Source organism: Mobula birostris, chromosome 31 (assembly GCF_030028105.1).
Source record: "Mobula birostris isolate sMobBir1 chromosome 31, sMobBir1.hap1, whole genome shotgun sequence".
Lineage (NCBI taxonomy): Eukaryota > Metazoa > Chordata > Chondrichthyes > Myliobatiformes > Myliobatidae > Mobula > Mobula birostris.
In genome coordinates this window covers 5,670,519-5,685,102 of record NC_092400.1, presented here as the reverse complement: position 1 = coordinate 5,685,102, position 14,584 = coordinate 5,670,519, and the positions used below count along the sequence as shown (strand labels likewise).

Genomic DNA, 14,584 nt, shown 5'->3' with positions numbered 1-14,584 from the left:
AAGCAAAGACTGCAGATATCATGATGGTGTCTGCAATTCACTGATTTTTACAGAAATCCATAATTAATTGTTTAAACAAACAAAGAATGCTTAATCAACAACGTATTTACAAGATTACTCAACTATGACTGAAATACTAAGTACACAGTACTCCTCCCTGCTTGGCTATAAACTCCAACTCAGTAGAGGATGCACCTCAACTATATACACAGAGTATTATATAATACAACTACTACTGTATATACAGACATCCTCAGCATTGTAAATCTTAAGTTGTCACCATTCAGGCCCAAAGACTTAATCACTGTGGAGACACGAGGAATTCTCCAGATGCTGGAAATTCAAGCAACACACATAAAAGTTGCTGGTGAACGCAGCAGGCCAGGCAGCATCTCTAGGAAGAGGTACAGTGGACGTTTCAGGCCGAGACCCTTCGTCAGGACTAACTGAAGGAAGAGCTAGTAAGAGGTTTGAAAGTGGGAGGGGGAGGGGGAGATCTGAAATGATAGGAGAAGACAGGAGGAGGAGGGATGGAGCCATGAGCTGGACAGTTGATTGGCAAAAGGGATATGAGAGGATCATGGGACAGGAGGCCCAGGGAGAAAGAAAGGGGGGAGGGCGGGAAAACCCAGAGGCTTTTTTTTACTCTTGGGGAATAACTCTTTCCTGACAAGGAGGATAACTTTGCTTGGCAGGAGACTTGCGGCTGTGAAACAATCTCAGGTTCTGAGGCCTCCTCCATGATTAATATAGAAATTAACTCTGGTACTGCAGGAAGTGGTTCTGACTGCCCTGGAACACCTTCCCTCGCTTTCTTTTTTTGTCTTCTAGTTAGTGCATCTTCATCTTAGTTCACTGGAGTATTGCCTTATTAAGCCTCTGTTCACTTCTGGTTTAAGCAATATTACTTGTCTATTGTTAGTTTTTACATTGTAAATCGCAAGGCTAGCCAGTCCTGTGTCACTCTCATCATCATCAGATTTTTCATCAATAGCATGCAGATTAGTGGTTTTTTTTGAAATTGCAACATGACTTTTTATCTATTTCTCTTCTCTGTGCAGTTCTATTTATATTTGTCTGATCAACATGCTCCTTGTATGTGACCTGCTTTGTTGTATTTTCTGAAAGTTTCACCTTTAAACCTGTATTGGTCTGGTGTATGTGAGCCCCTACTACAATAGTAACACAATTTGTTTGGCCAGGTCAGATTCTGCTTAGATGTTGAAATTTGTTTTACACATTCACATTTGATTCCTGACTGCAATTCAATTGCATTTCTGTCTGCTGTTTCTATTGAGACAGCAATTTCAACTGCTCTTTTAAATGTAAGTTTTACTTCACTTAGGTATCGATTTTGAATGCTTTCTTGTAACATTCCACAAACTAAATGATCTCTCAGTCTGTCATTAAGCCCATTACTGAACTGACAATGCTCAGAGAATCTCTTCATTTCAGCCATATATGCTGAAATGGAGTCCTCTTCCTTTTGATTCCACTAATGAAACCTAAAATGTTCAACATTCAACAATTATTTCACTTCTAAATGCTCCTGGATTACTGTCACAATATTCAGCAAAACTCGTTTCAGCTGGTTTGGTTGAAGCAGTCAAACTCCTAAGTAAACTGTGTGCCTTTAAATCCAATACTCTGGGCAAAACTGATACTTGTTTCTTATTGACTATTCCATTTGCTTTAAAATACTGCTCAATGTACTGTATATACAAAATCCAGTTGTCTGATGTGAAAAGAATGGTGTCAATCTTTTTGAATGCAGCCAACCATTTCTGCTGTTTTTTTACAATTATTATCAGCTGGTACTCTCTGTTTATGAACCTGTGAATTCATACATTTTCTGCCTTTTTGTTTAAACTCGATCATGTCTTCCCTTCTGAAAAATGCGTGCTGAACTTTCACAGGTAGGTAGTCATCTTGGGTTTGTTTTAAAAATGTCTCATTGCCACCGTTATTTCTTGTAACTCCCAAACATTAAACTGATTAAAAGGAAAACAAAGGAGTCCAAAATGATGTGAGTCTTAGTTCATTTTACTTTAAGTGAGGCGGGCACATATCACATGGTAGTGTTACGAGGTACGCAATTTACCTATTTTTATATATAACCCATAATGAATTATATAAACAAATCAAGAATGCTTAAGCAGTAACATATTTACAAAATTACTCAGGTATTTCTGAAATATTAAATACACAACACAAATAACCACGCATTGCAGCAGTGGTGTGCAGAAGGGCATCTCTGAAGACACAACACGTTGAAGTGGATAGGCTACAGCGGCACAAGACCATGAACGTGTATTCAGTGGCCACTTTATTAGGTACATTGTGTACCTAATAAAGTGGCCACTGCATGTATTTTTGCTTTGGAGAGGCACGATATCACACTTCAAAGTCAGCTGTGTTTGTCTTTTCCACTGCATTGAATGAAAAATAGTTCCTCTTCCTCCTTAATGCCTGCACACTCAGACAAGTCATCACTGGACATTAGTAAAATAGTAATTAAACTTTTAACTCAAAAGCACTCATTGATGGAAATCCTTGTTGGAATGTAATTATGCTCATCTTGCATTCAGCAAAGACAGCACTTTAGCGGACAAGGTTTCATTCACATACTTCAAGACATCATCAAAGCTTTACTTCTCCCTTGCCCCCGATTACCTCCTTATGAAGGGGCTGCTTCACTACAGATGCAGGGTCCATAGGCACCAACTGCACTCTCTTGCTCCTTTCAGTTGCCCTCCCATCTCTTGCACCCACCCACGCTGATAGTTTCACCTGAGAAGGCTCTGATGCATTGGCAGTGGGAGTGATTAAGGTGTAATCAGAGCAGTATCACATTGTCAGTAACAATTACATGAACCCTGTGTTTCAGCCCAGCTGTAGGACTCTGTTCACAACTTAAAACTCAGTGTAGAGAAGCTGTGGGGTTAATTTCCATTCTACACACTCAGAAACAAAATTTAGGCTGGCACCTCAGAAACACTGCTGTTCCTTCTGCCCTCTCAAATGAACTTAAAACATTTCATTACACTATTTTGAATGGAGATCCTCCTAATTTTCTGATTATTATTTATCCTTCAATGAACTGTACTGAAACAGAGGATAAGAACATTTGTATCATTGGTATCAGTGGGCCGCATTTGTGTGCAAATTAGATGACGTGGTTCACTACACTATCACAGTGTCTACACTCCAAAAGTTCTCTAATGGCTGTAGTGCATTTACTAACATCATGAAGGTGCTACAATACGACAAGACATCACAGCAAAATTAGGTCATTCAGCCCATTGAGTCTGCTCCAACATTTGATCAACTTCATTCTCCCCATAACACTCTTACCGGTCAAGAGCCTCTCAACACCTACTTGAAACATAACCAATGACTTCACCCCCACAGCCATCCATGGCAATGAACCTCCCTCTGGCTAAAGAAATTCCGCCTCATCTCTGTTTTAAAGGGAAGTTCTTGTATTCCGAGGAATAAGTAAAAATTCTTGGACAAGTCTTAATAATATCAACTTCTCAGCGAAGACCAGGCATTTGAGTCAATGGTACACTGGAATGCTATTTCTTTGAATGAGAATTTTTGAATGAAATGTCTTGAACAAACTGTTGCAAAATCCATCACTTTTTTTATTGTATTAGATGAGCACATAACATTTGCCTCTACATGTTTTGGGATGACTTTAGCAAAAATCCAGTTGTGGCCTGTGAGATGTTCAGACCACAGCACTGCAATGGTATGAACATCACTGCAGCCACTGTATTTGCCAACTATGGGTGGTTAAGAATGTCTGGGTTTTGAGGTCTCTCCAGCTTCTACTGAATATTCCAGTACTTTTTCTTTGGCCTACATGCTAATCTAAGGCCATATCTGCTTGAAATAGTAACAGGGTTAAAATGAAAGGCTCATCCCTTATCAGAATAAGCCTCCTTACACCTCGACCAAAGATGAGGGTGCATGAACAACATCTGGGAGATCAGACTATACTGTACACAAAGCTTCTGCCATTTTTTTGTAGTTAATAACTGTCATTACACGTCAAAGTACGTCTGTGGAGAGTTTGTAATGTTCACTCGAGATATTCAAGGAAATAGAATATCCCAGCATCCCTGATGGGATATTACAGCTGCTCCACCATCTCTGTGCTGACATTATGCATGGCACAATGGCACAGCCAATCAAGTCATTATCTCCAAACTCCAGAGACGTGGGTTCAACCCTGACCTCTGACACTGTCCAGGTGGAGCTTACCCACGTTCTCCCTGTGACTAGACGCGTTCCTCTGGGTGTTTCAGTTCTCTCCCACACCTCAGAAACATAGGTTAATCTGTCACTATAAATTTCCCCAAAACTGTAGAAGAATAGTAGGCTAATGAGATTGTGACGAGAAAAAATGGGCTTAATATAGGCTCAGTGTAGAATTATTGGTGGCAACTTGGAGAGCCTTAGTGACAGGCGATATCCCAACCACTGACACCATGCAGGATCTCTGTGGCTACTTACCAATTACCAGTGCGGAAGCTCCTCCGTTTGCCAGTGCAGGCGAGAGACAGGCTGAGTCACTGGGTGTAATGGCCATAACACTCGGTAAGGAAGCCATGATGAGGTTCTGGGTCTGCTGGGCTACAGTCGGCGGGTTGTGTTGCAAGCCATGGAGGGCAGTCAGCGTGCTGACAGGGGGGAGTGTTCCTCCCGAGGCAGCTATCTGTGAAAGGAAATACACTGGGTTAGGAAGAAGAGGCATAGCGTGAGATATTGCATGTTGGCGTGAGGCACCCCAGCCACACCCAGGGCTGGAAAAAACCTGTAGATTGAATCTCAGAAAGCTGAATTGTGTTCTGACTTATTTCAGCAATTTAATTAAATTGAGTTAAAGCTTCCCTGGTGCCAGATTTGAAGGGACACAGTTAGGAGACAGTGAAAGCAATAAAATGTCAACTGCTGTCAGTGTAAAATTACAAAGGGGCTGTGCAGAAAACGGCTGAGCTCTGACACTTTTTGTTATGTAAAATAATTCGCCAAGGAACACAGGAAACTTAACAAATGTCCCTGTCAGATAGAGTGGAGAGATTGATAGGAAAATAATTTTTAAGTTTTGAAATAAAATCAGATTGTTATTGTCTGTGGTGTTGTTATGTTGGTACAAGTGCTTTTTGAAAGCAAATGCTGTGTTAATTTCCTCTTACAACCCTGCATCTCTGAGGACGCAGTGTGTCTTGGGAACAATCATAAGGACAGAAGTCATTGTAGTACAGTATTCATAGAAACATAGAAAACCTACAGCACAATACAGGCCCTTCGGCCCACAAGGTTGTGCCGAACATGTCCTTACCTTCGAACTACCTAGCCTTACCCATAGCCCTCTATTTTTCTAAGCTCCATGGATTCATCCAGTCGTCTCTTAAAAGACCCTATCGTTTCCGCCTCCTCTACCACCACTGGCAGCCCATTCCACGCTCTCACCACTCTCTGTGTAAAAAAACTTACCCCTGACATCTCCTCTGTACCTACTTCCAAGCACCTTAAAACTATGCACTCTACCGTTAGCAATTTCAGCCCTGGGAAAAAGCCTCTGACTATCCACATGAGCAGTACCTCTCATCATCTTATACACCACTGTCAGGTCACCTCTCATCCTCTGTTGCTCCAAGGAGAAAAGGCCGAGTTCACTCAACCTATTCTCATAAGGCATGCTCCCCAATCCAGGCAACATCCCTGTAGATCTCCTCTGCACCTATTCAATGAAGAGTTTGTTAAATTTATTGGAAAAAAGCTGCAGAGGGCTGTAAACTCAGTCAGCTCCTCATGGACACCAGCCTCCCCACCATCGACGAGATATTCAAAATGCGATGCCCCAAGAAGCCATCACTTAGGACCCTCCCCACCAGATATTAGAGACTACAACTTGAACGTGAAAGTTTATCAAAGACACAAGAGAGACTGCAGCTGCTGTAAATCTGGATTAACCACACACAAAATGATGGAGGAAATCATCAGGCCAGGCAGCATCGACGGAGGTTAAAAGAACAATCAACATCTTGTGCCGAGACCCTTTGTCAGAACTGGTAAGGAAGGGGATTGAAGCCAAAATAAAAGGGTAGGGGAAAGGGGAGGAGGAGGAGCACAAGCTGGCAGGTGATGGGTGAACCCTGGTGGCAGGGGAAGGCAGGAGGGTGGCGGATGGAAAGAAAAGGAAATAATGTGAGTAGCTGGGAGTTGATAGTTTGTAGAAGATATACATTAATACCTGGAACATAGAACAATATAACCACATGATGTTGTGCTGACCTAATTAAACTACTAATAAAAGTCTTCTAAGCTAATCCCTTCCAAATCCCTCCATTTTCTTCATATCTGTGTGTCCATCTAAGAGCCCCTTAAATGCCTCTATCATGTCTGACACCACGGCCACCACGGGCTGTGCATTTGTGCATTCCAGTTTCTTTGATTTTATGAGGCAATTTCTTTTTTAACACGGGGGTGGGTGTCTGGAACATACTGCCAGGCGAAATCGTGGCAGGAAACACGAAAGCATTAAGACAGACACATGAACAGGCAAGGAATGGAGGGATACGGACCATGTGCAGGTAGATAGAATTAGTTTAAATGGGCACCATAGAGTATTACACCACAGAAACAGGCCTTTTGGCCCATCTAGTCTGTGCCAAACTATTATTCTGCCTAGTCCCATTGACCTGCAATAGAGTCATAGAATACTGCAGCACAGAAAGAGTTGGCGTCATGGTCGCCATTAACATCTTGGACTGAAGTGTTCTCTGTGAAAAAGGAACAAGCTCCAGAGGCAAAGCAGATTCCCTGTTGGGGTAGGGAAGAGGGGGAACACAAAGTCTTGTGGGAATCTCAACTATTCCGCCACCATTTGTCATTCAACAAATCCAACGAATGTGAACTCATCGGAACAGGCCGTGCACACTGAGGCGAGTGCAGAAGTCAATGAGAATTCAGATCATCCTTGTTTTCACTGCTCTCACCAGAGCGCTCGGCCGTGGGTACAAGTGAACAGTTTTCATAAATCAATGTACTGGTTGATACAGGTGTACTTGTCAACACGATAAGTGATGAACTTTTAATTGTCTTCATTCACTGAGGATATCTCCTCGCAACAGTTTGATGCTTCTGACAATTCTGGAAACATTTTCATTGCAAATGACTTTCATAACCAAGGGTGCCAACATGCTACACAAAGTAATCTCAAGCAACTTTGATTCTTTTCTTAGTTTTGACATGGTGTCATGATGATCATGTTATAGAATTCCTGTGCTCTGTGATTAAAACTGGTCCTGCTAGTCACAAAGAAAGAGTCCCAAGTCACAGAAATGCACCTAGAGTTATACCAGTGTGAACGTGCCAGCAAAAATGACGACAAATAACAAACTTTAAAAAGTAACAAGACAAGATGTTTTCTTACTTTCCCAGTACTGACGAAGGATTATTAACTCTTTTTTTTCTCCCTCTCTATAGATGCTGCATAACCTGCTGAGTGTTTCTGGCATTTTTGATGTCAAATCTCCAGCATCTACAGTCTTTTGATTTCCAAAATGTTTTGTTTCTGTGTCTAACAGCAAATCAATCACCAAAAACTGATAAGTGGTCACGGAGGATGCATCTTCTACTGGTGTCACACACATACTCTGCAAGATTTGAACAAGCTCATGATCGGGTTTCAAGCTAAGTTAATGCCATTTGCTAATGTTTGGCCCAGATCTCCCTTAAACCTTCCACAGATCTCCTTAATCAGACCACATTTGGAGTATTGTGAGTAGTTTTCTACCTATACATAACAAAGGATGTGCTGGCGTAGGAGACGACCCAGAGGGGGTTCACAAGAATGAGCCCAGGAATGAAAGTGTTAACATACAATGTTAACCCTTTCTTTGAATTTGATGGCTCTGGGCCCGTACTCACCGGTATTTAAAAGAATGAGGGGAGTTAGCATTGAAACCTACTGAATATTGATAGCGCCAGATTGAGTGGATGTTGAGAGGATCTTTCCAATCGTGGGTGAGTCTAGGACCAGAAAGCAGAACCTCAGAGTACAAGGACATCCCCTTACAATAGGGGCAAGAAAGAATTTCTTTCGTTACAGGGTGGTAAATCTGTGGAATTCACTGCCACAAATGGGTGTGGAGTCTAAGTTATTGGGTATATTTAAACCAGAGGCTGAGAGGGTCTTGATTTGTAAGGTCATCAAAAGTTAAGTGAAAAAGGCAGGAGAGTGTGGTTGAAAGGAAAAATAAATCAGCCGTGATAAAATGCAGAGCAGGCACGATGGGCCAAATGGCCAAATTCTGCTCTTTCTTACGGTTACATGTTGTAATCGCAATTGCTAATGGAGTTCATGGCAGGCAGTCCTCATCACGGTCACCAAGGAATTATGAAAACCAATCAGTATTTAAGGCAGAAGGCACAGCTTCCAGGAGTAGATTGAACACAAAAATCACACAGCAATGGTGTCAAATTTACAAGTGTTGATGTACAGTAAATATCAGAACTTCCAAAGGGTCATGATTCAACATTAGCAAAGATATGGTCAAACAGCAAGGAAAAGGGCCCTTTTATCTGCAGGGTCTGCAGCAACCTAATTATACTAATCCTACTCTAATTCTACTTTATTCTGCCCACATCCCTTCAACCCTCCCCCAGCTCATCCCTGGCCCCCGCCCCAGACAGTACCCCTCACCACGCTCAGGGCAATTTCCAGTGGCCAGAGAACTTCTGGAATGTGGAGCAACCAGAAGCAGCAATGCAGTCAAGGTGACAACTTGCACACTCCACACAGACGGCACCCAAGGTTAAGGGCAAACCTGGGCCGGTGCACCTGTGAGGCAGCAGTACTACCTGCCGCTGAAGGCCTGTCCCAGGTTTGGAGGGCTGCCCGTGTGCTGGTGACCAGGAGTTAGTCTGGGAGGGCGGTGTGTAGCTTTGTTACCTATTGTGTTCTGCATTGTGGGTATACCATGTTGGCGCCAAAATGTGAGGCGATGCTTGCAGGCTGCCCCCAGCACATCGCTACGTGTGTTGCTGTTGACATAAATGACACCTTTTACTGTATGTTTCAATGTACACGTGATAGACAAATCTGAATCTGAAAGGAATGAAGTGGATTAGGAGGGCAGTTTACGACCACCTTCTCAAGGGCAAAAGTCTGTGAAGCCCATTTCCATACAATAAATACACTCAGTGGCCTCTTTACACCTGTAACCATATAACCATATTACAATTACAGCACGGAAACAGGCCATCTCGGCCCTTCTAGTCCGTGCCGAACTCTTACTCTCACCTAGTCCCACCGACCTGCACTCAGCCCATAATCCTCCATTCCTTTCCTGTCCATATAGCTGTCCAATTTTACTTTAAATGACAACATCGAACCTGCCTCAACCACTTCTGCTGGAAGCTCGTTCCACACAGCTACCACTCTCTGAGTAAAGAAGTTCCCCCTCATGTTACCCCTAAACTTTTGCCCTTTAACTCTCAACTCATGTCCTCTTGTTTGAATCTCCCTGACTCTCAATGGAAAAAGCCCATCCACGTCAACTCTATCTACCCCCCTCATAATTTAAAATACCTCTATCAAGTCCCCCCTCAACCTTCTACACTCCAAAGAATAAAGACCCAACTTGTTCAGCCTTTCTCTGTAACTTAGGAGATGAAACCCAGGTAACATTCTAGTAAATCTTCTCTGTACTCTCTCAATTTTGTTGACATCCTTCCTGTAATTCGGCGACCAGAACTATACACAATACTCCAAATTTGGCCTTACCAATGCCTTGTACAATTTCAACATTACATCCCAACTCCTATACTCAATGCTCTGATTTACAAAGGCCAGCATACCAAAAACTTTCTTCACCACCCTATCCACATGAGATTCCACCTTCAGGGAACAATGCACCATTATTCCTAGATCCCTCTGTTCTACAGCATTCTTCAATGCCCTACCTTTAGACCTGCTCATTAATGCAAATCATCCCCAACTGATCACACCCCAGTGTGTAGATTATGATTGCATTTGTGGACAGTCAGAGGCTGGATTCAGGTCATTGCTATCTCATGCACTGAATCAGAGAATCAGGCCTCCCACTCCAATATCTATCAGGCCATAAGGCTTAGGCCATTCAGCCCATCAAGTCTGCTCCACCAATCTCCTTCCCTCTCAATCCCATTCTCTTGCCTTCTCTCCATAATCTTTGATGCCCTCACTAATCAAGAACCTGTCATCCTCCACTTAAGTATACTCAATGATTTTGCCCCCACAGCCATCTGTGGCAATGAATTCCACAGATTCACCACCTTCTGTCTAAAGAAATTTCTCCTCATCTCTGTTCTAAAGGGGCATCCTTATCTTCAGAGGCTTTGCCCTCTGGTCCTGGACTCTCCCACTGTTGGAAACATCCTCTTCACATCCACTCCATCCAGGTTTCAATGAGATTCCCAAACTTCTAAACTTCAGCGAGTACAGGACCAGAGCCATCCTCATACATTAACCCCTCCACCACTGGGATCATTTTCATGAATTTACTCTGGACCCTCTCCAATGCCAGCATTGATAAGGACCCAAAAAAGAGTCTTAGATAGGGTCCCAAAACTGCTCACAACACACAAACACACAAATAGAAACACTCCCTGGCAGTGGAAGAGAGTGCACCCACATACACACACATGCACACACACTCCCTGGTGGTCCGAGACTCTGGGGGAATGGCTTTGATTGCACCTTACTGCCACATAGATAGATAGATAGATAGATATACTTTATTAATCCCGAGGGAAACTTGGTTTTGTTACAGCTGCACCAACCAAGAATAGAGCGTAAATATAGCAATACAAAAACCACAAACAATCAAACAACAAAATGCAAACTATGCCAGATGGAAAATAAGTCCAGGACCAGTCTATCTGTGTAGGTTCCTCAACCAGAGGTGTCACGAGTCACAGGCACAGGTTCAGTCCCTGTTGTCGGACAGCCAGCCTTTGACACAGTGGGAAGGAAGAGAGAGCCAAAAGGCCACACAAGACGAATTCACCAGAGCAGTTGCTCTGAGATCCGTGCTCAACGTGCTGTATTTCATCCCTCACTCTTCATCAGTCGGATTTTGAGCTAAGCCTCCACGTGTGACACAGAATGTAACACCTCGACCCTGAGGGCAGACTGAGATCTTCGAAAAGCCACGAAGCCTGCTCTCCTTCCACATAGCCTTCACAAAGGATATGCGGTTGCTTTCTTTGGCAGTACCTGCATCCTTAACTCACTCCCTATGTGCACGCACAACTGACTAATGGTGCTAATATCAGCTACTGCAGCCAAGACATAAACATTCAAAGCCACAGGCGAGGCAGTGTGTGCCCTAGAGTGGGGCTGAAGCAGGGGAGTGAGCACCGCTGGCTCCCCTGTGGAAGGGTTCGCAGTGAACGGTGACTGTAGGCAGCACTCTGTGAGCCTGCCTTCTTCTGCCAGTCTGTCACCATCTCTCCGCTCGCACCCAACTCGCCGTCCACCTCCCAGCCACAGGGCATCCCAGCATCGCGGACACTGCGTGGAACTGTACCTTTCCCTGAAGACACTGGGCAAAGGTCCACCAGCAATACTTCGGAAAGTTTCACTTCAGCCAAAACCAGCAGAAGTAGCACACAGGCAGTCAAATCGCTGACTTATCCAAGGAGCCCTTCCCGCTCGTCCACTCTGAGAGTACTGGCGTTGAAGTACGCAGTTTACATGGTAGCTCTCCTGAATCTGGGGAGCACCCTTTACTAGGTGACTGGAAATGTGTTGTTATTCACCAGCAGTACAGTGCAAGACATAAAAAGTACTCCGCGTTACAATTAGAGAAAAGATAAATAAACAGCCAAGTGGTGTTCGTGGACCATTCAGGAATCTGATGGCAGAGGGGAAGAAGCTGTTCCAAGACTATCCAGTGTGTGTCTTTGTTCTCCTGTACCATCTCTGATGGTAGTAAGAAGAAGAGGGCATGTCCCAGATGCTATGAGTCCCACTCTGACCCTTCACTTCCTCTCACCTGCCTATTTCTTTCCCTTGGGTCCCCTCCTCCTTGCCTTTCTCCTACTATTCACTCTCCTCTCCTATCAGATTCTTTCTTAGACTATAAGACCATAAGACGTAGGAGCAGAATTAGTCCATCTGGCTCGATCCTTTCTTTTTCTCCTCCTCAATTCCAATTCCCAGCCTTTTCCCTGAACCTTTGATGCCAAATCCAATCAAGAATCAATCAATCTCTGCCTTAAGTACACCCAACGACCTGGCCTCCACAGCTGCACGTGGCAACAAATTCCACAAATTCACCACCCTTTGGGCTGAAGAAATTTCTCCTCAACTATGCTTTGAATGGGCGCCCCTCTATCCTGAGGCTGTGCCCTCTTGTCTTAGACTCTCCCATCATGGGAAACATCCTTTCTGCATCTACTCTGTCTAGGCCTTTCAACATTCGAAAGGTTTCAATGAGATCCTTCTGAATTCCAGCGAGTACGGACCCAGAGGCATCAAACATTCCTTGTATGATAACCCTTTCATTCCTAGAATCATCCTTGTGAACCTCCTCTGGACCCTCTCCAATGCCAGCACATCTTTTCTTAGATGAGGAGCCCAAAACTGTTCACAATACTCAAGGTGAGGCCAGTGCCTTATAAAGCCTCAGCATCACGTCCTTCCTCTTGTATTCTAGACCTCTTGAAATGAATGTTAACATGGCATTTACCTTCCTCACCACCGACACAACTTGCCAGTTAACCTTTAGGTTATTCTGCACAAGAACTCCCAAGTCCGTCTGCATTTCAGATTCCTGGATTTTCTCCCCGTTTAGAAAATAGTCCGCATATTTATTTCTACTACCAAAGTGCATAATCATGCATTATCCAACATTGTATTTCATTTACCACTTTCTTGCCCATTCTAATCTGTCCAAATCCTTCTGCATCCTACCTGTTCCCTCAATACTACTTGCCCCTCCACCAATCTTCGTATCATCTTCAAACTTGGCAACGAAGCCATCTATTCCATCATCCAAGTCATTTATTTACAGCATAAAATGAAGTGATCCTAACACTGACCCCTGTGGAACACCACTAGTCACTGGCAGCCAACCAGAAAAGGATCCTTTTATTCCCACTCGCTGCCTCTTACCGATCAAAGGCTTTCTGAAAGTCCAAATATACATCTACTACATCCCCTTTATCCATCCTACTTGTAATCTCCTCAAAGAATTCCAACAGGTTCATCAGGCAGGATTTTCCCTGAAAGAAACCGTGCTGACTTTGGCCTATCTTGACCTGTGCCACCACGTACTCCATCACCTCATCCTTAACAATTGACTCTAATATCTTCCCATCCACTGAGGTCAGGCTAACTAGTCCATAATTTCCTTTCTGCTGCCTTTCTCCTTTCTTGAAGAGTGGAGTGACATTTGCAATTTTCCAGTCCTCTGACACCAGGCCAGAGTCCAATGATTTTTGAAAGATCGTTTCTAATGCCACCACAATCTCTAACACTACCTCTTTCAGAACCCTGGCGTGCTGTTCATCTGGTCCGGGTGACTTATGTACCTTTATGTCTTTCAGCTTTTTGAGCACCTTCTCTCTTGTAACAGCAACTGCACCCACTTCTCTTCTTTCACACACTACAACATCAGGCACACTGCAAGTGTCCTCCACAGTGAAGAGTGATGCAAAATATTCATTTAGTTCATCAGCCATTTCTTTGTCCCCCATTATTAATTCTCCTGCCTCATTTTCTAGCGGTCCTATATCCACTCTCATTTCTCTTTTATTTTTATCATACTTGGAAAAACTTTCACTATCCACTTTGACATTCTTCTCCTGCCCTTGACCTTTCCCACCCACCTAGCTTCACTTATCACCTTCTTGCCAGCCTTTTCCCCCTCCCCCCCTCCTCTTTATTCAGGCATCTTCCCCCTCCCTTTCCAGTCCTGATGAAGGGTCTCAGCCTAAATCATCGGTTGACTGTTTACTCTTTTCCTTTGATGCTGCCTGGCCTGCTGGGTTCCTCCAGCACTGTGTGTGTGTGTGTGTGTGTGTGTGTGTGTGTTGCCTTAGTGACAGAAGGTGAGCAGTGCTTTGAGTAGTAGTGGGGTCTGTGCAGTCCGAAGGTGGAGAGGCCCAAACCCTCAGGTAAATATTTTATTTCTCTACTCCTGCCATTATCCAACTGGTGCTGGCCTTCTTTAGAAAGACACAGAACTCAGCAGAAGCAAAATCTGTTGTGAACGAAGAGCAAGTCCCAGATCTAAATGCAAAAATAAATATAATATAAATGCATAATAGGCCCAGGCACAGTTTGGATGCTTGATCCAAAATGATGTCACAGAAGGGACAGGTGGGCAGGCTCCAATTGCCAGAGTCCTAACTCACCTTGGATCAAAGTAAAATGGTGGCACAAATGCACACATCCTGAAAGATAAACAGATGGCATATGATACTGAAATTTGCTGTTGGAAACAGTATGCTTAGAAATGGATGCGCTGAAAGGATTGTAAAGCAGTAAATCATTATTCCACTTACTGAAGAGTCAGTT

General features: G+C 43.6%; 1 protein-coding gene across 2 annotated transcripts in view; it reads right to left on the bottom strand.

Moving 5' to 3' along the window:
- The window catches only part of LOC140190675 (hepatocyte nuclear factor 1-alpha-like), a 222,847-nt gene that overhangs the window by 70,692 nt on the left and 137,571 nt on the right, over positions 1–14,584 (bottom strand). For both annotated transcript variants that reach the window (XM_072247446.1, XM_072247447.1), the window contains exon 6: positions 4,522–4,723. In XM_072247446.1, coding sequence (XP_072103547.1) covers positions 4,522–4,723 — 202 coding nt within the window. The remainder of the gene's footprint in view (positions 1–4,521; positions 4,724–14,584) is intronic.